A 27,968-nucleotide genomic window follows, 5' to 3' on the forward strand; every position below is an offset into this window, starting at 1 on the left:
AAGTCGGGTGTCATAAAAATTGTTTGCATCTCTAAAGCTATTCGCAGTGTCACTGATAATGGGTCAGTAAAACTGATAACAACTGATATGACATAAGGGGCTTCACACTTAGATATTGAGCTTAGCCTTGCCTGATGTATTATGTAATAGTGCTTTATCACATTTGTAAATATTGCCAAACATTATGCAGTGATAAGAAAGATAAGAAACCCCACTTCCTTAGCTAATGGCTTGACTCTGTAATGAGCCACTCATATACGAATTTGTGTGTTAGTGAATTATGACATCTTTTTGCCTCAGCAATGGTATAACGACTTAGAATGTGATCTACAACAACACATACGATATGCATGGATGTATAATTGGCCGCTTGCAAATCAATTTAAGTTTGTCTTAAGATCAGACGCCTGAAGGTGATATTTAACAATTAATAATGTTGCCAAGATATTCAATTTTAACAAAATATTACAACATTATATATATATATATATATATATATATATATATATATATATATATATATATATATATATATATATATATAAAGAAACAATATATAATATATATATATATAGTTTTGGTGGTTTTGCGCTCTGCCACTGCGGTATAGAGCACTGTCTTAGCATATTGATATTCACCGAGTAAATATATATATATATATATATATATATATATATATATATATATATATATATATATATATATATATATATATATATAATGTGTGTGTGTGTGTGTATCATACTTTCTTTGCAATGCAATGGAGGCTTCAATAACAACATTCGTGTTGAAATGTTTATATCGATATTGCATCACTTACTATCCACAGGGTTGTACCAACAATCCACAACGACGAGAATCTCTAAATAGAGTCGATGGATCTAGTCAAACAATCGTAACCCACGGGCCATTCACTTCTACTCCAGGAAAGGGGTAAGTTTTTATGTCAACTAATACTTTAAACAATGGTACTACCAAACCAGAGAGACTATAGAGTTTTAGTTAGGCAACATGATGTTGTTCACACCTCACACACCCTTTCATTGTTGAGAATTACATCAACAAAATCCAGGCACTGATAACGCGCAGACACGCACATGGAACGTTAGTTTTTATCGCACTGTGAACACACAAAAAGTTGTGTTTTGATCTTCCTTGTTTCATTCGACAGTGATGCTAGTATTGCTTTGTGTTCACATTGATATAATATGTATCATTTTGTATGCTTATACGTGCCGCCAAATTGAGACTCTATAGTCACTCTGGTGTTGTAGTATGTAGATGCCTGGCGTTCAAAATCTACAGATATCATTCATGATACTTCAGTCTTTAGTGAATCGTCGCTAGTCGTTGTTGTTTTTATCCATATAAAAATGTACTTTTCAAACATCCGAATATAATACTATATATAATTGTATTTGCATGAAGTCAAACTTAAATTGAAGTCATTGATGAAGTGGTAATGACACTAAATATTAAATGATTCTACAACTCTCCATTCATGCATTTAAAATTTTGCCGCCAATATTATGTAAGTAAATGAAATCAAGAATTTCTCTGAACTTCATTTTAATTTCTTTACAGCTGCGACAAGTGAAGAAACCAAACATCTTAATACTGGCAACATAAACAAGACACCGTTAAACGACACAATTCAAGGAAGATCTCTGCGAGTCACAATTCAACACAGTGATAATACCCCCATTTTATTGATATAGTTATACATTCATAATATCGGCCATTTGCCAAAGTTAACAAAAACAGACTCTACAGATTTTGGGACGAAATCAAGTGAACCGCGGAGAATTTTTTTCTTCGTTTTCTCAATTATATATAACTTCGCTTTTAATAGCAGCGAATCTTTTCGTTTAAACACGTTATTACTTTATCCTCCATCTTGGCATTTCAAATATTATCATTTACTTTTGAAATAAGTTGTACAACTTTAATAGGACGTCTACAATGGATGTTGCTATAAAAATTCAGATATTCCACTTAAACTTTGAAGAGAAAGCTTCAATACACGTGAATCAACGTTTTACAGTCGAAATTAAAATAAACAGGTTTAATGGTCATACCATTGTATTAAAGGACACATCCAGCGAGTATCATCAACAGAAATGAGTGATTATAATTAATTATTATCCTTCCGTCAACTATTCTAACTAATAAACCACTATGTGTTTGGGACAATCAGATAAATGCAATAAACACTGAGTATGAAATTCAACTAACCCAACATATGGATTTTGTCATATTCATTCATACACTATTGACACATTTTCAATGTCTCAGACTAGTTTTGTGCAGTTCATATTATGCTAACAAATGTAGTGTGCTACTCTTTGAAGGAAAGTATTCATTGTAATGAGTGTTAATATATAAAGCGGTTTAATGTGGCTGTTAATACATCAAGTTTAACCATAAATACCAACTACATTTTACATTTAAGTGTTTCAAATATTTCAAAAAAAACCCCAACAACATTGTATTGGTGATGGGTTTATTTCATGTCTTCTTCATTGTGGTGTTGGTATCAATAAAAGCATTATAAATTCAACTATAGAATCCCGTGGTTGTCTGTTTAGTTGATATGATTGTGTAATATGCTTATCATTACACAGTTTATTTTCATATTTACCAATCTCTCTTCTCATAAACTATCAGTATTCTTGAAAACAAACGTCATACTTTTCAAACAAAAACACAACCTTTTGTGTTTACTGTAATTGCCTAACAACCATTGGTTATAGGGTGAAACAATTTTCAATTGTTCTACATACTGGGAAATGTGCCTGTTCCGAGGTTTATTGAGTATGACAACATAAGTTCTTCTAATAAGCACTGCCTTCTTGTCTGCCTTAAAAATGCACCTTACGTGTTTATCAGTTCGGTGGTTACTATGTATGTTTACTGCCTTTCATCCACATCATCAAGGCAGGGAATTTCAAACCGATGTTCAATAGCTGACGGTCAATCTTACCTTACGTAACCTTACGTGTCTTTCCGACCACAAGCTAAAGCCTGTATGGTCAACACTGTCTCATCCTCATTCACGGTTGTCTAATTGCAAGAAATCATTAGGTTTTTGTAAACTGAGAAGTAAATACCACGATTTATTTACTAACAAAATTGCTCATCTTTACTTTGTAAGACAAAATGGTAGTTACGACAGCACCGTCAGCCGTCCTCCAATATTCGGTATTAAATGTCGCCCTCCTGTGTTTGATATGTGTATCGACTTTATAACTGAACATTTGCACTTCGATAGAACATGTTCTTTAAGGGGGAGTCCACTCCTGGAAATAAACTATTTGCCACAAGAGAACTTATATATTTCCTTCCTACTTGTACCGTTGTTGTATGATATTTGCAGACATATGTAGATAGGCAGACAGACAGACAGTCAGTCAGACAGACAGACAGACAGACAGACAGTCATTCAGACAGACAGACAGACAGGCAGACAGACAGACACACACACATACACACATACATACATACATACATACATACATACATACATACATACATACATACATACATACATACAAACAGATAGACAGTATCAATTAAATCATTATGAAAACATGAAAACGTTCATGATCGTATTTATTGTTAGATTTTCCTATTACTATAGAAACAAGGATCACAATCTGAATAAGAAACTTAAACATTTGATAATTCACCTTTTTTGAGTTATAACAAAAAGCATTTAACAAAAACGTTAGCGTTTCTATGATGACATAAGCAAAACAAACATACATCATATGTAATATATAATTGTATATCTCAGTCTTCCTGTTCTGTTGACTATTTTGTATAAACTTTTACTTACAGGATTTAGTTTTAATTCGTACAATGCTTGCTTTCTATACTAAAACGCTACGCCATATTTGCAATGGCAAATGGCAGAGTTTGAGAAAACCATATACTAAATAAGACTTGCATGTGTATTACTATTATGGATGACACATTTGACAATGTATACTAGACATGACTCTGGAAATCGAGGTCGGTTTATTACCAATGACAGAAATTAAAATTATTATTGTTCGATGTGGTAGTGTTAGCCGCCTGTCTGTTATGCAGATATAATCACCCTGTAAGCAAAATAAGGTTAATGTTGGAAGTCCTGAAAAGTGGTCTCCAGAATGCAAGCTTCTGGAAGTCATCAAAATGTCATCCGGTTGTGAGTACAGTTAAACAGCTTATATCAACATGATGTAACATAAGCTTTCGTTTTTATCTATCAAAGTAAGCCAAACCCTGGATTGACAGGGTAGCAACTAAACTATATATCCTCCAATGGTTAGTAGAACCACAGACAAGTAAGAAATAGATTAGCAACGGGTATTGTTTGAAAGTGTTAATTTGGGGATTAGCTCCTTACCTCAGGCACCTGCAAGGGTCTCTTGTGTTTCAACGTTACACCGAAAGTTGCTGAAGTCCCTCTTCAGTTACTATCGGTGTTTTGTTGTTTAAACAACACTGTGTTATCAGCAAGGGTCAAAGGTCCGATAGCGTTATTTTCAACTGGAAGCTGATAATTTCTGCGGGAACAGCTTTAAAATCGAGTGAGTTTATTGCCTTTGAAAACTTGCTTGTTTGGGATGTTAAAATTATGAATATATAATGAGCATATTTGATTGAAAAGTGCAGAAATATGGAATAAGTATGACAAAATCTGATGAGAGGTCAAGTTGTGTTCTATGGCTCCATAGCAATTCACACTTATGGATTTTCGTCCTACCCACTTGGATTTTTGTCTGAAAAATAGATATTTCATTCCATAGTCATACTATTTCAGACGTTTACATGAGGGTCTATGCAGCTTGTGTGTGCATTTTGACATGGGTGATGAATGTACATATATTCGTGGAAGCATCTAGCTTGAAAATTGTATATGTACATCTGTGTTTTTTCAAGGTCTGTAAGCCGGTACATGTTACCAGGGTTCCCCCCGATCAATTGACCGAAGTTCCCCACCGTTGTGTCTACGTCTGGAAAATTACCTGCATCATGCCAAACACATGTTTATGAAATTATGTAGCGTCGGTCGACAACCCGAGACGGTGTGTGTTTACATGTCAACAATCTTTGATCTGAGTCAGCTTCAAGTTTACATGAGAATTCAAATGCCGATATCTGTTACATTTGATGATTTAACTTTGAAATTTGATGAGTTCCCTTGCCTTAGCAAAACCATCGGTTCATGTAAGCCAAGACCAGGGTAAAACAGGAGACATTCACCAGTGTTGCATATCCAAATTTCTCACGACGCTCCCGTCAGTAGAATAGCAAACCTTCCCAGTGAAATATCGCATAGTATCATGAGGTTTGTTGATTTATACCAGATTATAATTGAACTCGGCAGGGTTGAACATTATTTCCATGACAATGGAGTAATGTTTACTCGGGGCTATGTTTGGATAATGGGAGAGGGTCCATTGCCAACCTGTTTCTTACTTGTCTGTTGTAGAACCGACAATTTTATATATAAAAAGGGTCTAGAATAAAATATTTAGGCTAAAATTGTTCTGTTTCCAATATTTCTGTTCACTTTCAATAACCATTACAAGCATACTGGCGTTTTAAAGTTGTAACCAACCGATCCCTCACCACGACCTCCATTGACGTTTCATTTCAAAGAACCTCTCATCTAATTTTGGCTTTTGCCCATATCGTTGAATATATAATGCTTGAAATCAATTTTACATCACATTCAAGAATTGCAGAAAAAATTGAATTAGAATTCTTTTTCTAAAAAATCATTAGTGTTATGTTATAGAAGGCATGTATCTTTATTAACATTATGCATAATAGTGTAATCAAGGCTTTATTTAAGTATTTTCACTTGAGTAAAAAATGTATTCAGATGTTACTCCAAAACAATTTTCATCGTTCAGCAAAGGAAAAACAAGTGACCTAAGGGGTCTATGTCACTATGAGCCGCTAGAGTAGTAGTGACAACCATTAGGTCATTATTATTTAGATAGGTCATTGTATTTCGGGCTTTATGAAGAAAAATAAAATGAGTGAAGAATAATATAATACCAAAGAAAAATCGGGGAAAGTAATGGCAATTTCGAATGTTTTGACTCATATTTCGGATACAGCAGAACCAGTGACCTTGACACGCGTTGTCGTGACCTCAGACCACCAAGTGACATAGACGCCCGTTGTTGTAACATAGAATGACAAGGGTAAAAATTCCTTATTTTTGGCTTATGTTTGATATAACAAAGCTTAATTCAGTCTGTGCCTCTATAACCCCATTTTTGGTCAAGCTGAATAACATATATTCCATAAACATTAACAGTTGTTACAGCTACTGTGGGTTTACTTTCCTGCATTTTCACGATAACGCCTTGTAGGATACTTGGTGTTCTCCCAGACATTCAGGATTGCATCCCTTGCACCAGACCATGCACCAGGACCTTGTAAACGATACCAATAAGGAACCATTGGACCATACTCAAATGCATATGTTCTTCTTCATATGGATAAGGCATAACCTGTAAACAATTTAGTATAAGTAAATTCTGGTATGCAAATTTTTCTCGGAAAATTTCATAAGACGAGTTAAATATTAACCTCCTCCATCCATCCATCCATCCATCCATCCATCCATACGTACATACATACATACATACATACATACATACATACATACATACTTACATACATTCATACATACATACATACATTCATCCATCCATCCATCCATCCATCCATCCATACATACATACATACATACATACATACATACATACATACATACATACATACATACATTCATACATACATACATACATTCATCCATCCATCCATCCATCCATACATCCATCCATCCATACATACATACATACATACATACATACATTCATTCATACATACATACATACATTCATCCATCCATCCATCCATCCATCCATCCATCCATCCATCCATACATACATACATACATACATACATACATACATACATACATACATACATACATACATACATACACCTATTCGCCCTCATATACATCCTACATACATCCTGTCATCCCTAGGCCTACATAATAATAATATTGAATAATAATAGCATTTATAGAGCGCCAGTATAACAGATTGGAATTGCTCAAAGGCGCTGCACAAATCTAAAAAGGTGAAAGGAATACAGAAAAAGGATAAAAGTTCAAAGTCACACAAGTTCAAAGTTCACAGATAAAACACTATACGAAAAGTCATATTTGACCATATCTTTCCACCGGGGTAAATCTTTAGCAGAGGATGTGTAAATGTGGTGAGTATGAGACGAAGTTCCACCTTTGACTTAATTTACCCCCGGTGATCTCTCACCTGGGGGTTGTAGACAGTCAAAAGTGGTACTGCGTCTTGTACTACCCCTTGACAGAGATGGTGATTAGGTGGGTCACAGGTAGGATAAAGGTTGGGTAAAGGTGGGTAAATTTGACTTTTCGTATTGTGAAAGTACATCTCTACATATTCAATTGTTACCATAAGGAATATATTAAATGCAAAACGTCTTGCTTGAGATAATCGAAGAATAATCAGAATGTCTAATTATAATTCATGTGACAACGATATCAGATATTAATTGTCTTACATTGTACAAATTTACAAGCGATATAGATGCCTAATTACCAGTTGGTATTTTGTTCCGGTGTATTTTGGGTTCTGTTCAATATCTTCCATCATACGTCTTTTTTCAGGTAACACTGCTTTCTTAGTGAAGACCCTGCTGGCCCATCTTGATTGAATTTCCAATACTGGCCATGCTGAAGCAGGTAAAGACATCAAACCAATCACAGCCAACCTTTCTGGATTATCCAGTTGTACGGGAAACACGTACTTGTACAGGTTGACTTGCTTAGAGTCATCTAGTAAAGTGAAAAATACAACACTAAGATAAAAATGACCATACTAAAATTTATTTTACAACCTTAGCTAGCCTGCCTACATCACTGATTAGTGTCTTCGATAGCTCTTGACGTCGGAGATGAGTCCTCTAGACAGACCATACTTATATCTCCCCTCTAGTAGTTCTAGACTGTAAGTAATAGTAGTTGTTGATGCTAAATTACATCACTATGCTACACACATAAACCCTTCACGTGTTGACATCTATCCGCAGTATTCATTGCTCTAGAATTTCACCACCAGCAAACGAAAGTTATTGAGAAAAAAAAGAAGCGCAGAAAACAATAAAGGGGACCGTCACTCTAGGAAATAAGGTATTTCATTAAACTTTGGGTTCTGGAAAGTAATTCCATGATTTTATATCACATGCTTTTCACTGGGTTGCCAAAAGTACCAAATTGAAACTATTTTTACATCTGATTTTATGGTTCCGTCAGTGGAACATCATTGCCTCATGCACCTTGCCTTAGTAGAGATGAATATTTATCATATGCGATCAGAATATTAATGACTCCTAAGAGCTTATTTACTTTACATTAAAATTATGTTTTATGTTGCAATTGTTATCTTGCAATTTCCTTTGGTTGTTTCTCTAACTAAATGTGGAAAAAATAATCAACAATTACAAATTACCATATAGCCATGATGGGTCGATAACAGGTATTGAGTATTTATAACCAGTTGCAAAAACCACCGCGTCAATGTTTTCCAAGATAGTGCCGTCTTTCAACTTAAAGTTGTTCCCTTCAACGTCTTCAATACCAACAACTGGTGTAAGTTGTCCCTGGACGATACGGTCTTGAATTTCATCATTTATCATCATTGATTTGGTTTCCAGTACTGACTGTGTGCACTGTGGGATACAAAAATGTTTGAACACACAACATATTTCACCCGAAGTTGATATCTTGTATCAAAAAGTATGAACACAATGGGTTTTACAGAAAGGATCCTAATAAGTTGGGGATATCTCTTTTAAAAATGGCTGCACGATTTATCTGGTCTGGATTACCCATACTCCAATGGGAATATCGGCTTCTGCACGTTGGGTTCGGGCGGAAGTGAGAGGTGTGGGTAATTCAGGCTTACTTAAACCATGGAAATATAAGCCAAGCTTAAACTTTAAAATCTGGCTTTCTAGCTAGGTTGGTGAAAATTGTCAGTCTAACCTCGTGAATCTTGGCCACTTATAAAAAGCATGGAGTCTTCAAAAAGTCGTTTGGCACACACATATTTGGCAGCTTCACATTTCCTTCCTATAGCAGGACTAACCATTGTAGGAAAAGGCAGCCCAGAGAGTTCATGCTAGATAATTCCCCGAAAAGCCAAAGCTCAAGGCAATGTAAGCATATATCTGTGTTGAATTTGAAATTATCACCAACAGCTTTCTAACTCCAGAAGGGGCTGATCTGGTGTATAAATCAATGAATGACATGCTTATTGACCACTTAATGCTCAGGTTTTGGAGTGAACATAATTTAATCAATTTCTAAATACAGTTGAATATTAACGAATAACCACTTGAATGAAATTACACAACACAAGTGCCTGTCAATTTGTGTCAGATTACCGACACATTACGTATTCGTAACTGTGGCTATTTGCATTTACACAGCTCTAAAAACATTATCACATCAGTTTTGATGTGTACATTACAGTATGATTAAATGTAAAGTCTTTTGGGTTAAAAGGGGCAAAAGGTGAATTTAGACATGTTTATGTGTAGTTTTTACTGCATATTTAAAAGGTACTCACATTAATGTACCCATTGAATCTCTCTTCACAACCACTAACAATTGCCTGAACTCAAACCCAGTATTTACATATAAATACTAAACCACCAAATTAAGTAATTTATGATATGTATAAAACAAAGTTCAGGAAATTCCTACTATGCAATCAACTGTTCTAACAATGCCTGAAGACAATTGTAATGTTATAGAAGGTATACAGCGATATCAACATTATACTGGAATGGGGTTTTATTTAAGTACTTTCACTTATCGAGTTACAAAGCTTATATACACAGCAAAAAAGCACGATTGATAACTTACCTGTAATCCAAACAACTGATAATCAGCAACCCTTGTCTTAAACTTGCTCTCCATTAATGCTGCAAACTTTGATGGAGATTTCCTGAAGTTTGATCTTGTAAATGTCATCATATCCCATGGGACGCCATTTATGATACGTGAGACAGAGTTGGTACCATAACGTAAACTTAGGTATACCTGTGGAGAGGAGTTTAGATTTCTGGTTTCAAAGCATGATAAAAATGTACCTATTGTATTCAGTTACTTTTAACCACAACTAATATATCAAATATTCAAATTAGCTTACCTCAGAACCAGTCTTCGCAATTTCACACGAAATCTCACCTACGGTGTGACTTCCTCCTATTGCAAGAGTAAAAAAGATAAAATATAGATAGAACATTGCATTTCTTAACTATGACTTTTCCCCTTCTGCAAGTTTTGCATGCTTAGGATACGAGACATTCAAAGTACAACTTCAACCTTAAGTATCAATCTTTCAACAATATAAGTGTCACTTAAATGTTTTAATCACTTAAATTATTTTAGAAACACACTTACACTAGTACTAGCATAAATATAAGTGTACACATACACACGGCAGAAGCACAGGTATGTATATATGTCCATATACATACATATATATATATATACATACATTTACGTACATGCATGCATGCATACATACATACATACATACATACATACATACATACATACATACATACATACATACATATACACACACAAATACAAATACACGCACAAACATACGTACATACATACATACATACATGCAAACATACATGCATAAATTATACACAGCTGGAAGAGATAAAATTAGCCAGCGAAAGACGAAAAAACTTATATCACCACAATAATCAATTTGTTATTTGATCAATATCACAAAAAATAAGTTTCATTTCACCTCATTAAAAATTAATCATTCAATCGATCGATCAATCAATCAATCAATCAATCAATCAATCTATCTATCAACCAACCAACCAAACAACCAACCAACGAATCAATCAATCAATCAATCAATCAATCAATCAATCAATCAATCAATCAATCAATCAATCAATCAATCAACCAACCAACCAACCAACGAATCAATCAATCAATCAATCAATCAATCAATCAATCAATCAATCAATCAATCAATCAATCAATCAATCAATCAATCAATTGATCGATCAATCAATCAATTGTAATCAATCAATCAATCAATCAATCAATCAATTGTAATCGATCAATCAATCAATCAATCAATCAATTGTAATCAATCACCAATCAATCAATCAATCAATCAATCAATCAATCCATTGTAATCAATCAATCAATCAATCAATCAATCAATCAATCAATTGTAATCAATCACCAATCAATCAATCACCAATCAATCAATCAATCAATCAATCAATCAATCAATCAATCAATCAATCAATTGTAATCAATCGCGATCAATAGCAATCAATCAATCAATCAATCGCTGGATCAATTATATGTTCACTTTGGACTTACCTACGACCACAACTCTCTTGCCTCTAAACTTTTCAGGGTCTCGATATTCACTGGCATGAATCTTGATTCCATGGAATGTATCTAATCCAGGATAATCAGGTGTAAACGGTTTATTAAACATCCCAATACATACCATGACGTAATCAAAGTATTCTTCGCTCACTGAATCATCTTCATTTTTCAGAATCACCTTCCAATATTTACCGACTTTACTTTTCCCGATGTTTGTAACGCTGGTGTTGAACGTGATATATTTATCCAGGCCGAAATTACTTGCATAACTATTTATGTGTTGTAATACTTTAGAGTGAGGGAAAAACGGTGTGTATTCCTTAGGGAATGGGAAATCCGAAAACGTCAGCATTTCCCGACTAAAGATGGTTACAATAGATTTATATAGCGCAGCACCCTGCCCTGGTCGGAGCTCGTCGGCATAGTTCCATAAACCACCTGTAATATCAAAAGTAGAAGTACAGGTATTTGCAGCATCGAAACCCGAATGTCATTTTTGTCTAGTTGACACAGGTTGTCTCCGTAGCTTCGGGAAGTCAATTTTGTTCAAAGTCATTACCAAAATTAAGAGATTTATAATATTGTTTTAAAGTTCTTTTTCACATGACCGGATGATCACAAATAATCACTACGTCAGGTCTACTATTTGTATGCATCTGTCACATTGCCATATATGGAAAGATAGCCATGCATAAGTAATTTGATTCATTAAAAGAGTCATCGACTAATGCAGTGTGGGAAATACAAAAAAACCCTAAATTTATTATTATTGGGTTTACTCAATATTATTTAGAAATCACATCCGGTACATACAATAACATTTTTTTTAGTTTTATAAAATACTACATGTATGTTGCAGTTACAAAGATGAACGTCACCTGTATTGTTTCAAAATGCTTTTATTTTAAATATAAAAGAAAAACAATACGTTGTTTTGTTGACAATCACTAGAGTCTTAGTGACAAAACCCTTAGGTCACTTCCATTTTCAGACTGAAGGAAGAACATTTTGGAGAATTCTATAATTATACCAGCGTCAGTAATACCAAAGAGAAATCGGAGATAGTAATGGCAAATGTGAACGTTTAGCCTCATATTTCGGACCCAGTAGAACCAATTATGACGTACACACTCGTAGTTATGACGTAGACGCGCGTTGTTGTGACGTAGAACGACCAGGGTATAAATTACATATTTGTTTGGTTCAACTTGGATTTGTGCATGGCTATATAAATAACTGTTTGTAGTTTGTTTGTCTTCATTCAGTGACCAGCTTGGGCCACTTTATATCATTCATCAGTCGTGTACAATGGCAACACATTATAACTAAACATCACTCTATTATTGTCTAGGCGTGGAGTTTGCAAAGCATACAATAAGTATTTTCTGAGTATGCATAGAAGAAACTGTAAACGTTCAAATACTACAGAAATTAGTTGAGTAGAAATATGTCATGGTTAAAATGAGAGGCGTTTAATGAAACAAAGGGTTCACAGTTTTATTCTGACTTTAATTGCTACTTCAAAGAACCTAGACTGTTTAAATTCAGTCGTATTGTGCCACTCAAAGTGAGTTTGTATTTGGTGGACAGTTTTACCTTCCGTAAGGAAGGTTATATATTAGGGGTGAAAAGTGTGTGTGTGTGTGTGTGTGTGTGTGTGTGTGTGTGTGTATGTGTGTGTGTGTGTGTGTGCGTGTGTGTGTGTGCGTGTGTGTGTGTGTGTGTCTGTCTGTCTGTCTGTCTGTCTGTCTGTCGGTCTCACCATTTTCTAAAAAACGACTGATTCAATTCAAACGAAATTTGGTACACATGTTCCGTAGGGTAATGGCAAGAACTGGTTAGGTTTTAGTAAACATTCCATTAATATTAATGAGCAATTTACGTAATTAATGGTTTTCGATAATTTGGCAATATCAAGAAATTCAATATAATTTGGTACGTACATTTGCAATACCAAAGCGCATCTATCCTGAAAATATTATTGATGTTGCTTTTAGTTTTAATATGTTATTGGCATATTTCGGTGATTACATCTATAGGCCACAAAAAGAAAAGCATTTTTTGGTCAGGATAGGTTGTCTAAAGTGGTGCGAGGACGTGAATTTTTGTAAAACTTTTTTTTTTTGCACTATCAATTGTTCATGATTAGTTCTGCAGTTGTCTTTACTGAAGTAGCAATTAACGTAGGTATAGATATTTTGTGTTTTCCCATGGATCTGCAGACTGCATTGGCTGGAAAAAACGGGGAAAAAAGATCAAAGTGGGAGTATTTTAGTGATGCGCACTGACCAGTAACAATTCCTTCTTTTTTCTTGGCATTTAAAACTTCTATGGTGAGAGCTATGCTACAATGTTCTATAAAAGCTTCACATTACATGTTGTAGTTGGCCATAAGATCGCATCTGCAAGCAATCATGCTGGAGAATTCATCACTGACATAAGTTCATAAGATCTCTTCACGATTTCGAAATTTAAAATCTTGTTTTCACTTCGTTGGATACTCGCGTGTGTTTCTGTTTCTGAAAGCATGCATGAGGAGTCGCTAGACAGCAAGTCTTCTCATCAAAACTTATTTAACCTCGACTGTAAATAGATTATCACACAAACAGTTAGAAACTGTGCTGAGAGTGACAGTGAGACAGATGATAGTGATGATGATGATGATGATGATGATGATGATGATGATGATAATGATGATAATGATGATGACAATGATGTGGTAATCTGTAATCTCGGTGATAGTAGTGACAGTGACAGTGAAGACAGTGGCTTTGGAATGAGTACAATTCCATCCGAGTCTACAGTTGTGACAAGAGGTGGGAGAAGGGCTGACTCTTGGTTGAATGCTTTGAACCAGTATACATACTCCCAATAAAAAACATTGACTATCTACCAACAGTCAACACCATTTTCTCCTATTTTGTAAATACTCCAGTTTATTTTTAACATATTTTTTATATGACTGTAAAGGCAGTTTATTTTGTAATTTTATGTACCACATCTCAATATAGTTTCTGTTTAGAAAATGTGAAAATAGTAAACTTTAAAAGTGTTACTTAGATGTATAGTCAACAGAACTAACATACATGTAGTGTAATGGAATTATTTAGGACAATTGAACAGAAAATGTTTGGACAATTGTAACATAATTACATGTTTTTTATATAATTATTTTGAGTAATTATTCCATCCAAAAATATGATTCACATTTTTTGAATTAAAGAGTCACTGCCTTCTAAAAACACATCACATTATTATATTAATATATGTAATTTGTGTTGTGTGTATGTGCGAGGGGGGGGGGGGTCACTCAAAATTACCATGTCAGATGGGGGGGGGGGTTATTATTTTTATTTTAGCAGAATGGGGGGGGGGGTACCCATATTTTTAAATTTTCCATTATCATTTCTCCGACCACCCCCCGGCCATAAATAATGACGGCTCCCTAAGTGCGAGTTTGGTGCCAGAACGCGTGCATTTTTCGTATTAACATATTATCACAACAATGCAAATGAGATAAGAAAATGTTGTTACTGTGTTGCACTGTTGGGCAGTGTACTCAGTGTTTTAATTGGGTCAAATTTTCCCCAATTTTCCGATACTGATTGGCTTTGTTCTAGACCGTTCAAAGTATACGGGTTGCTTGTATTGATAGGTATATCGAAATATATATCGATAAGTTTCTGTCTAGATCTGATTTTTATATTTCGAGAAACCAAAGGAAATTGTGAGGCATGGAAATTCACCTCATTGTGGCGTGCATCACGAAATTCAAAGTATAGACCGGTATCATGCTTACCATAAAGTATGTAAACTTTCTGTGCACTAGCAATGTTAGGACAGTTTGAATTGTGTTTATTATTTGCCATGGAAACTAGTGTACATATCGCAGGTATGTAGGGGATCGCGAAGGCCGAGTGAAGTCGAGTCAAGCTTTCCTGTACTGAGAATAGGTAGCGGACATTTGAACAACTTTTTCGACAACTAACTTTCACTGGGACTTCAAAAATTATAGAGCTAAAATTCATTATGTTCAAATGATACCAACAAGCAATCCATACATTTGTTCTGGATGCATGGGTAAATGTACGTATGTCTGTATGTGTATCCCTGTAAATCTGAATAATTTCATTTCAAAGGCCATTTTACCTGTTCCACTACATACAAAAATTGATATCACAAAGTCCTTTCAGATTTCTTATAGTTTGGCACACATTTTGCCAATTCAGGGGTATACCATGTACTAATAGCCTACTATAACCAAGATTGTTGCATTCCAGCAAGTATATTATGTGTAGGAACAAAAATCTCAATATTACGCTTATGGAAGGCATTCAGTTTAAATCTCGTTTAAATGTTTGCAATATTTCTAAACTTGATGGCACCCGTCGATCGATGGATTATACCATATTGATGACTTTTTAATTAGCACATACACTAACACTTGAAATTTCATTTTCGTCGCTTCTCCAAGTATTACTAATGAAAACATTTTTGTTTGTGCCCAACTGCCGACATCAGACCGCGGACAAAGAGAACCTTTTAGAAACAGAGCAAGTAAGTAATTGACACTTGGCACAGTATGTTGGAAGTGCAAAGACTTATATTACATTCCATCATTTGATAAGAACAGTTTTATGGCCATTTTACATAATGATAGTACAGGTTAACTAACAAATCAGTTCCCCTGTCATTTCACGCACACATTATTAAAGAGGTCATAATCTACTCTTATCAAATCAGGGGCATGAGGCAACAATTCTGGTGAAACTCGAAAATGATAATGATGTCATACAAGTAATAAAGGCCCAAGTTAGCTATGAGTAACATTTACATACTTCTTTATTTATAGTATATTTTAATAAACACATTATTTACATCTACACATATTTTGGGCATAAGGCCAGAAATGGAATGATTAAAAATATTATATGTATGTACTTGTACACTTTCTGGTCTTTTAAAAAATGAAACATTTTTTTTATAATAATCGCAGAAAAAAAAGTGTATATAAATATGGAAGACTCCAAAAAAGAATAAAGAACAAAGAAAAGTATACGGATAGACATGGTGCAAATCGACACTTAGTGCGCTCGCGACAGTTTACGCGATCCGCTGCTTGGCGTGCTCGAGCTCAAACGTATTCCGCTACCCTCCGTTACCTACCGCTATCTTCGCTACCACATCTCAGTGCTTTTGCTGGGAAAAAAATATTCCGCTACCCTCCGTTACCTACCGCTACCTTCGCTACCACATTTCAATGCTTTTGCTGGAAAAAATATTCCGCTACCCTCCGTTACCTACCGCTACCTTCGCTACCACATTTCAGTGCTTTTGCTGGAAAAATATTCCGCTACCCTTCCGCTACGTACCTTCGCTACCACATTTCAATACTTTTGCTGGAAAAACATTTCGCTACCCTCCGTTACCTACCGCTACCTTCCGCTACCTTCGCTACCACATTCCAGTGCTTTTGCTGGAAAAAATATTCCGCTACCCTCCGCTACCGTCGCTACCACATTTCAGTACTTTTGCTGGAAAAAATAATTCGCTACCTTTACCTTACGATACACCCACCATGCTAGTTGACTAGATTTTGAGAGAAAATATTGCTTTAACAGGTCACTTCATTAATAATGAAAACGTCACTTACTAACTGCTCAAGGTGCCATATGAATAACAATTATTCAAGTACACAAAACAGATGATATTTAAAGGATACCCCATTTAATTCATGTGTGCAAAAGTAGTTCCTACGACATCTATGGAGCATTAATATCCCAGGCCATGTTTTGGTAATTTGACCATCATTTTACATTGCTACCTTCGCTACCATCCGCTACGTAGCGAAGGCGAAAAATAAAAACAATTCAACCCCAGATTGAGCACTATATAACTCCCATGGTCGTCAACTTTTGCTCAATTCTTTTTAGTGCACATTGGATATGCAACAATCTCAATTCATGTTCGTATGCATCATCAGAGCCAAGTAAACCATAACTACTGTCACTCGCGGAAAATGCACAGAACATGTGCGCACTTCTTTTGTACTTTCCCACACAAAGAATTTTTAATTTGCTACACTGCAAAAAGTTACAATTTTTAACTGGACACATTTTTATTCAAAGTTAAGCCAACGTACAGTAGAGATATAAGATACATATTAGCAAGGAGTCAGTGTACAGTCACTTTTGACTTTAGCGACCCATCAATTTAAATCGCGCATGCAAAGAATCATCACGTAAATAACGATTTTAATAACATCGCTATGTATTCAAAAAGTAGCTTTTTTCTTTCTTTTTTCCAAAATCTCAGGCCCCCCCCCCCCCACAGGCTACGGTACTGTCATTGTTTACGAGTACACTCCCTGTTTGCAATACGTTCTGTTTGTCCACGGTCTGATGTAGCTGAAACTGGCTTTCCACGGTAGTACAGCATTCGTCATGTAACACGACAGTTGGTAAACGTTCAGGTGGTACAGTGTTACTAGGCGCAGAATCCTTTCATTAGAAGTGGCCTATATTCGCTTTTGTTAAAAAATGGTCCTCGTATATAAATAAGGTCCTCTGACACAGAAAACAGGACGATTCATCTTTTCTTTTTTTCCAACAGAGCGTATAAAAGTGTTCTGAAAAGAGATCGTAGACTTAATATATATTCATAGTTTATCGTGTCTCTCATAACAGACGGAGTCGAGATTTTCTTGTAAACAACTTGTGACGAACTTTAAACCAGCAATGCCACTATTAATATTTACAACACGTCTACCATTTGCAGTCTCACCTGACATTTGGAATGTTGATCATCATCCGTCGACCCTTTACAGGTTACGAACCAGTGCCATTGTAACAATACTTCTGTTTCACATTAATCATACCGCGACCCTTACTGATTCCTTAGATGACAGACCAAACCCAATGAACAGAAAAGGTGATAAAGCCTAATCGATTTACCCCTATCTCTTTCGTCTTGTTATCCAGGTGTTATTCTCTGTGCTATTTTACATTGTTTGACTACTGCAAGAGAGGCAACGAATTCTTGACAATTCGCATTGAAAGCTTATACACTGTATGGCGCATAACAATCCTAGTCTGATCTACCCGCCAATGAATTCCTTTTGTCGTTTACTCTATCCGATGATACATGCGCAGAACTTGACCAATCTTCTTTCGTCCAATGTGTCAAGTTAACTTTATTCACGTCTTTGTCTTTATTTTTCTCATTGTTTCTATGACTACGAAATGAAAAATCTTGAATAAAATTTTGAATGACTGCTGGGAGTACTTCAATCTAGTTCAACTTAAATGAAGAGGGGACCATGGAATTTACCATAAACTGACTTGCTCTTGTAATTTAAGAAGAAGAAAAGAAAATAGTTTGTTTATTTTTCTGCGCGTAGTCCCAGTCAGTGATGTATGAAGGAGTGAAGATCCTGTCTATTCAAAACCTGAAGCCGGCATTTGTGAATACAAAGGGAAAGCTGAGGCCACTATAGTGGTCTAAGGTCAAAGTCACGCGATATTCAACCAGGCTGGCAGACAGACAGACAGACTTACAGACAAAATAAATCCTATTTTATGGGTCTGCACCCAAAAAATTGCGCCCTCATCACCTCATCAGCGATCACGATTTCAACCTATTACTACACTTAATCCTAAGTGATGAGATTGTGGCTGTCTGATCGAACAATGTCACAGTACTAGTGCACTGTGGCGCAAATAACAATTATGACTGGTCTACCTAAATTCTATCATATGGTTAGACGGAACATGCGCAGAACTTGTCCATTCTTTTTTTTCCATGCGTCACGTTAACTCTATTCTCGTCTTCATCTTAATAGTTTTCTATTGTTTCAATGACTACGAAATGGAAAGTTATAAATTCTTTCTAGTACCAGTGATACTTTTAGATATGAAATTTGCCCACATATAGGGAGCATCATATCATCTTACACCTCAGACCACCAAAACAAGATTTGGGTTGTCCGAGCTTACACCGAGAAATGAGAGGTGTATAAGCAAAATCAAAATGATGTCTTTCTGAGATATTGGAGTACTCGGACAAATGTAGTCCTGCTTTCAGACGGTGCCCGCGTTTCGCTCAACACCGGACAACTTATATTACTCCGTATGCAAGTTAAGCAGGACGAAGACAAATTGTGACACCCTAAAATACACTTGTCATGTTGAGTACTAGACTAGCTGCTAGACCTCGGATGTTCTTCCGATACAATACGACACACGAACGAACATCGCTATCCAGGATGGAACATCCGTCCGGGCAAGTCCTCACTGCGAACTTCGTTCGCTTATCGTATCAGAAGAAAGCCAGGACGTCTAGCAGCAAGACTACTCAATGAGGCTCTGTGAAATCTAACGCAAGCGAAATGCTAATTTGCATATGAATAGCGCTAACTAAAATTAACTATCAAACCGACATTGCACTCTGAGGTTCGATATAAAGGTCGTATGACCTGTAAAGTACATGTCGGTACAAACTTAGTCCTGCTTGCATACGGAGAAAGTCATCTCTCCCTTCTGTGGTGTTGAGGATCATGTCAGTAATCTTGACCCGTGCACCGTCTGCAAGCAGGACTAGAACAAACTCAGACCACTATAGAAACAGACTAACTTTAGGATCAGTACACCTAGTCACGTCTGTTCTAGTTATACTTAATTTTAATTTCATAACCTGGCCAGGTATCAAATTTGCACTATATGTTTCGACGATAAAACAGGGCGGGTCCTGTTTTATCATACAAAACATCATGTATTGTCGCTCTGGCCAAGGTAATAAAGAATTCAAGCTGCGTTTTTTAGTTTTATCACTCTATAATATACATACCTAGTTTATCATGTCTCTCATAACAGACTGGATCAAGGTTTTCTTCCAAACAGCTTTTGATAGCCGTTAATCCAGCAACACCAGCACCAATAACGGCGACACGCGTACCTTTTGTAGTGTCACTCGACATGTTGAATGTTGATCAACTGGTGGCAATACAAGTTACGAATAAGTGAATAAGGCCTTTACGCGACGTATTGACCAATGGGAAAGACCAATGAGAGGACCGATGATGTCATCTTTGCAGATCTTTTCAGTCAACCGGTCAGAGGTTCCGGTGTTTATATCTGGGGTGCGTTCCGTTGACAAAACGTTTTGTCATTGTTTGGCCAGGGCAACCTGACCCTCCCCCGAACATTATTATGCATGTTGCAAGTGAAAAATAAAAGATGACGACATATAACTTAGTACGTAGATTAACAATAATAAAACGCATGAGTTCTATAAAGGATGTTTATGTACCTTGAAGTTCTAATGAATCATTACACAATTAATGATTTTCGTTAATTCGGCCATATCTTAAGAAAACACTTCAAATTTCGTAGAAAAGACGTATTACAAGATGTATAATATATGTAAAGGTTGTTGACACAGCCTATATTTTTTAGGAGTCATTTACATAATTGATTATTTTCAGTAATTTGGCTCCATCTTAAAAATTCAAACTTCACGATTTATATAATTGGTACATGTATTGATGCTATCAAAGTGTAGATGTTTGGAATAGTTTGTTGCTGTTGTTTTTAATTTCATTTAGTCATTTGCATAATTAATGATTTGCGATAATTAATCAAGAATTCAATCGTCAAATTTCGTTTAATTTGGTGCATATATTGATGATAACAAAGTGAATGTCTATCATAAAACTCGTTGGTGCAGCGTTATTCTTACTGAATTTGTATAGTTATTATGCAATATTATAAGTATCCACGCTTCAAGTTTCGTATAGATTGCTTTAGTTAATTGTATGACAGCTAATTCTAAATTCTAATTAAAATACCTTTCCCTTATGGAAGGCATACAGTTTACTTCTGATTCGTTTACATTGTCGCAATTTGAATTTATTTTTGTATAATTCTAAGTGTGTGTGTGTGTGTGTGTGTGTGTGTGTGTGTGTGTGTGTGTGTGTGTGTACGGACGTGTTGGAGTGTCATAATTATGCAAACTATTGCCATTTTGTAAACAAGTATATTCGTTGCTTAAAATACTATATACGAGGAATTATTACGAATCATTTCATATTTTGCAGGATGTCACCGCATTGAACATTTCGTCTACAGATAGACGTACGCCGCCGCGCCCAAAGATATTGTTAAAGAAGGCATTATGTTTAAAGAAGTCGGGAAGTCATTCAGAAACATAGAAACCAAAATGGATAAAACTGATGTCTACTTGCCATGTGAAGCCTCACAAGATGGGAAAGAAAATAGTTCCTTCCAAATCAGATCTTACGTTAGCCAGATGACGACTGCACTATAATCTCCTCCAATATTTTGATGGAGATGAAGCTGACAGAGCAACTGAACTATCAAAATTCCAATTTCACAATATTTCATTTTATGCCACCGAAAAATTACTTTAGGATTCTGCTGTAAAAATGGATGATATTGATAAGACGGTAAGTTTGTTTTCAAATGATGAAATCTTTTTCAGATTAATTGACAACAGAATTCTGATGACTTAGAATTCCGAACTGAATCTTATGCACTCTATGATAGATGGCGCTGTTTATATGACCAGGACACAAACCATAGTGTATGTCAAATATCATAATATCCGACGTGCATAGAATTTTTATATTTTACAGGACGACAAAATGGCATCTGGAGATACAACTACTGTAACAACTTAATATATTGTTGACGAGGGAATTAAATATTTCAAAAATAAAATGGATAAAACCGATGTATTTTTGTCATCATTGGCGACTAACAAGAAAGGAAAGAATTGTAATGGTCTCCAAATCAGCCCAAAGCTTCCAAACTTTGAAGAGAAAATGCATGAAGCGATTTCGTAGCCAACCACAATTCTTCCGGTCAGTGTCTCCAGCCTGGGATGGGGGAGGGGGGGGGGCAGTGGATTATTAAATCGGGCCGGCAAAAAGCCACTGACCCCCTATCTGTAAAACCAAAAACAGGCTTACCCCCTGATCACTTAATTCTAAAACATGATGACCCCCCATATATAATATTCACATGGCGGGTAATTTTTCATCGTGACTCAGTGTGGACTGCTTGACTGTCTTGCAAATACTTTATAAGATCCCAGGATAGCACTATCATAATTATAATTATAATATACCTAGTGAAAATGCTGTGCCATGATTCGCTAGAATCAGACACGTGATAGGAAAATAGAATGACTATTTCCTTAGGGAAATAGAATGACTATTTCCCTAGGGGAATAGTTCCATCAAATATTGCATGGTCACGAGACCACCGCGAGTTCACAGCAGGTCAAAATGGCAGCTTCTGATGATGTCGTCTGCCAACCTCAAGAGAAGAGGGCAAGATTTTCCCTTCTGTCGGAGCAAGAACTTCAACACCTTGTCGATAGCAAAGATTCGCGTAACACAAAGCATGTCATTCACTATGCCACCAAGATTTTTACTTCGTTTTGTGAAGAAATTGGTACAACCATAACAGACGTGGAAAAGAACGCGCCTGCCGATCTGTGTATCAAGCTGCGGAATTTCTATGCAGGGATTCGACAGAACAACGCACAGCTGTATTCGAGCAAGTCGATGATGGTATATTATAAGACACATATTGCCTGCTATAGCGCCCGTTCATTACCCATAGCTCATGGCCAGGCAATATGCGTTCATTATTGACTACACAGGGTAAATATATTCCAAAAGGAGTGCAATAGCATCTTAACAGTGAAAGGTAGTGGGAAATCTTCAAGAACGTATGCAATGTTTTGCCTGAAACACATGTATGACTGCACTTTACTTCCGGGTTTGCTTCGCGCGCGCATGCACATTACATTTGTCAAGAGTCTGCGAGTGCGAGCAGCAGCGCAGACGATCGATCGATATTTGTTGCGTTGCTAGAAAGGACATGGAAGCACTCACTCATATTCATATGAAGACAGGGTACCTATACCGGGTATGAAACTGCTCTCAAAAAGTCTAGGGACGTATATTACCGGTATACCGATATAGGGGACGATGGGGGGGGGGGGGGTGGGGGGGGGGGCTTTTTACCCAGCATCATAAAGAATGCAAAGGGTATTTATGACGGGTAATTATTCATCGTGACTCAGCGTGGACTGCTTGACTGTCTACACTGCGTGATGATTGGTGAACCTAGTATGAATATGCATTACCTAATGAATATGTATATATGAGCATATATATAAAGAAGAAAGAAGTACATCTGGTGACACCTCACGGCGGGTTGAGACACCAAGCAGTTGAAAAGTCAGCACTCGTCATGACTGCCCCAGGAAGTGCCAGTGGTACTACGCGAGCAACTCTGCAAACTCCAGTAATTAACCCAGCCCTACAAGCGCCGGCAGCTAGTGGAACTACCCCAATTTCCAGTGCGGCGACACAGTCTTTGGGAACAACCATGAACAATAATAATGCACAGGTGGGTGAATGTCCTGTTCTGTAATAATGTTGCACAAGGTGTATAATATAGTCAGCCCCCACACTTGTAGACGTGGCAGGCAGATATGTAACCTACCGGAGAACTGTCGTCATGGCTCTGTCCCACTGCCTAAAATGATTGGAAGGGGGAATTTCGTTCACGCGGTCACCCGGTACTGTTATTAGGGGGAAAAATCTCGAGCTTTAGCCTCGTAAGTGAAAATTTCGTTCATTCAAGGGTTTGGTGTATTTGGTTGTTTTTTCATTCTACAACATGTATTTCCGGTAACGTGTAGTTTGGGAAGGTCTCCTAATTTGCATTGTCATGAGAATATTAATGTATGTGTTTCTTGTCTTTCCCGTGGCAAACATACGCATACTGAAGTACATAATAGTTTACGACTAGTTTTTAAAATCATGTTTTGGCTAGGAAGGGAGAAGGAAAGGACACAGAAAAAGGAGTAAAAGTTGCAACTGGAAATGATACTGTGGTGGAACACGGTGTCCCATGTTGAGGGTGACATGTGGAAAATTTGTCAGAACCAAGGAGGGCAAGTCATGCCAGGCGTCCCTAAGGAAGTTGGTTGACGCGGGAGAAAAGGCAAAAGGCGTCCCCACGGAGGTGGGTCTGACGCGGGTGAAAAGGCAAGGCGTCCCTACGGATGTGGGCTTTGACGCGGGTGAAAGGCAAGTCGTCCCAGGTGTCATCACTGGGTTGCTAGATGAGAGTTTTGACGTCCCTGGATGAACAGGTGTGACGTGGCATATGCAAATGTACATAAGAATGCCAGAGTGACGTATGTTATTTGTTTTGTCACAGGTGCTCCAGGTGGCAGGGCCAGATGAGGCGGCTTTGCAAAAGAGAGAGGCGAATGAAAGATTTCAAAGAGCATTAGCAGAGCTGAGATTATATGCTGAAAGAGATGAATGTATATTCAACGCTGAAGAAGCCCTCGCGAGATTACAGTTAGTGGTGGATACATCCCAAGAGATTCGTCACCCAGAGTACCAAAAATATATAGCCATGCTGAGAGCCCTGCGCAAGGAAAAAGAGTCGCCGGCAATGTCAAACATGATGCTTGCACTCATTGGCCCCAAGGAGCACGCGGAGGTCATCGAGAAAATAGCGAAAATCAAGAAAGCTAATCAGGAAAAAGAGAAAAAGAGTGGGGGAGATAAGTTGAGAGCTGGAATCCGATGCTGGAAATGCGGAAAATTTGGACATGTAGCACGAAACTGCTATAGCAGAGAATATGATAGAGGGGCTGAGAGGGATAGAAGGGACAAAAGGTGGCGATAACTTATGTTAAGTCTGTCGTATATAGACAACTCAATGTCTGTCAATGCAAAGTCGTGAATTTCACATTGATATCTTGAGGGGTGAAATGATGTTTATGTATTAATGAAGAGATAAATAAAGGAAATGGATGGAAAATATGTGCTAACGTCATTTCATTAGATTGAATGATATGATCAGAATGGATGTGGTTTGGATATTGGATAGTATAGTGTTGGAAGGTGGCGAGGGAGTAGTAAAAAAAAAAAAAAAAAAAAAAAAAAGCCTGGGGGAGTCTGACATGGTTTCTACATATACCAGTCACTTCTGCTTAACCAGGCTGCCCCTTTGCCTGGTTTTGGTGTTTTTTTGTTTGTTTTTGTTAAAGATCAGTTAAGTCTATGTACTAATGTGGATATAGACTAAATCCCTCCCCGCTCACCATTTCAGGTGAATGTGCACGACATACCAAAATGGGAAAAAGAGGTTCGCCTGAACCCAATGAAAGCCTACAGTGATCATCTGACCAGAAAAGTTGACTGGGTTGGCTGGAATGGAGAAAGTGCACCGATATCGGTCTGTCCACAACCAAGAATGGTGGGAATGGGACTGATCAAGGCATCAGCCCTAGATCTTCGTTTTAGAAACCCTGGAGCGTTTACTGCTGGAGAAATCCATAATCACACTGAAGAATGGTATAACGTATTGAAAGGTCAAGGAAATGAGGGAATGGTTGGAAAGTGGATAAAGAATGGCGTCTCAGTATTTGATTTCGTAACTGCTTTTAAGGGCACGTTCAGGGGGAAGAGGTACGACTCTGCTTTCCCACCAAGCATATACTTGCCGAATAACAAGATATGTGGGAAATATATTGACTTTATAAGTGAGACCATAAAGGAAAGAGTTCGGTCGGGTGCACTAGAAATATGGGGTGAGGTTGGGAAAGTAGAACCACCATATATAGTCATGCCATTGACGGTCGAACCAACGAAACCACGTTTGTGTCATGATGAACGATTCCTGAACAACTGGATGAAGACCCTACCATTCAGACTAGATCACATTACACAACTACCGAGATATCTAGATAGAGGACATTTCCAAACAAAACTAGACGACAAAAGTGGGTATGATCACGTGATGATAACCATGGCAAGCAGAGCCTTATTAGGTATTCAATGGGGTGGATGGTGGTATGTATGTGCAACATTACCGTTTGGCTGGAAGTGTTCACCGTACATATACCAGACCATAGGTTTATGCGCAATGAATGAAATAAGGAAATGTGGAGTCCCGTCATCCCTGTACATTGATGATAGACATGCGGGTCAGATACGAAACTGCACAGAGAATACATGGTCTAACATGGAAAAGGCGAATGCAGCATGCTATATCATGTCATATATACTTATTTCGCTTGGCTATTATCTCGCTTTGGAAAAGTGTATATTTATTCCAACACAAACCTTAGAGTTTCTAGGATTCAAGGTGGATACGGTCAAGACGATATTTAGTATAACACAAAGAAAGAGAGAGAAGTTTGCCGAATTAAGGGAACATATTCTGAATCAAAGTCCAGTGTCTGTGAAAACCCTACAGCGAATGATGGGAAAATGTGTATCACTGACAGTAGCTATACCGTCGGCAAAACTGTACATCCGGGAAATGGCACTAGCACTATCGAGAGCCGGGAAGGATGAAGGGATAGTCTATCTCCACCCGAAACTACAAGAGGAAATTGAAAGTTGGAGAAGGTTAGATACAGGGGAAGGATATAGCCCATGGAAAGAGGAAAAACATGTGATAGTTACGATTGCTAGCGATGCATCCCAATATGGATGGGGTGGTACCGTCATGTCGGGTAGGAAGACAGGAGAAATACGAGATTACTGGGGGCAAGATTTGCAAGAGAAACCAATAGCATATAAAGAAAGCAAGGCACTAGAAAAAACCTTACTTTCATTTCATGAAAGAACACGCAACACACGAGTGATAGCATATACTGACAACGAAACACTAATGCATTGTTGGAAAAACAGGGGAAGCAAAAGTAGTGACATGAACAATGCGTTAAAAAGCCTATATGAAGTGGTTGACGGTCTCGATATCGAAATCGAAATGAGGTACATCCCATCGAGACACAATCCTGCAGACCCACCCTCACGACGACTAACACCAGCAGATGCCAGGTTATTACCAGAATATTGGGAGCGAATAGATCGCGAGTTTGGTGGGAAGGACGGTCATTCAGTAGACTTGATGGCACTAGATTCAAACGCTCAACATGACAGAAATGGTACCCCATTACGACATTTCACACCATGGGAAACGCCTAACACCTCAGGAGTGGATGTATTTGCCCAAAATATAACAGGCGAAAACTGTTATGTTTTTCCCCCATTTCAGATGGTAGGGCCCATACTTAAATTAGTTAAAGAGCAAAAAGGTCTGGCAACATTCGTGATACCGAAATTGTCACCAATGAAATACTGGTGGCCGATTGTGCAAGGGGAAGCAAAGAAGTTGGTGGAATTGGCCCCAGCAGGGGAATACATATTTGAAGTCCCTAATAAAAAAGGATGGATAAGAGTACCCTCACTGTATGATATATGGGCCTGTAAGATGGACTACAGACAGTAAGAGAGAGAGAGAAAGAGAGAGAGAGAGAGAGAGAGAGAGAGAGAGAGAGAGAGAGAGAGAGAGAGAGAGAGAGAGAGAGAGAGATAGAGAGAGAGAGAGAAAGAAAG

At 37.2% G+C, this 27,968-nt stretch overlaps 2 protein-coding genes across 2 annotated transcripts; one reads left to right on the forward strand and one right to left on the reverse strand.

The window, feature by feature from the left end:
- Positions 1–6,342: 6,342 nt before the first annotated feature.
- Positions 6,343–20,481, reverse strand: LOC144448655 (flavin-containing monooxygenase 3-like). Its single transcript, XM_078138933.1, has 7 exons — positions 20,351–20,481; positions 11,495–11,944; positions 10,275–10,330; positions 9,989–10,165; positions 8,568–8,787; positions 7,636–7,894; positions 6,343–6,496 (listed from the first exon to the last, which is right to left on the reverse strand). The coding sequence occupies exons 1-7, from the start codon at positions 20,478–20,480 to the stop codon at positions 6,343–6,345; spliced, it is 1,446 nt and encodes a 481-aa protein (XP_077995059.1). The 5' UTR covers position 20,481.
- A 5,241-nt stretch (positions 20,482–25,722) lies between these two features.
- Positions 25,723–27,861, forward strand: LOC144448656 (uncharacterized). Its single transcript, XM_078138934.1, has one exon. It carries the CDS (start codon positions 25,723–25,725, stop codon positions 27,859–27,861), a length of 2,139 nt encoding a protein of 712 aa, XP_077995060.1.
- The last annotated feature ends 107 nt before the right edge of the window (positions 27,862–27,968 follow it).

Source organism: Glandiceps talaboti, chromosome 17 (assembly GCF_964340395.1).
Source record: "Glandiceps talaboti chromosome 17, keGlaTala1.1, whole genome shotgun sequence".
Classification (NCBI taxonomy): domain Eukaryota; kingdom Metazoa; phylum Hemichordata; class Enteropneusta; family Spengelidae; genus Glandiceps; species Glandiceps talaboti.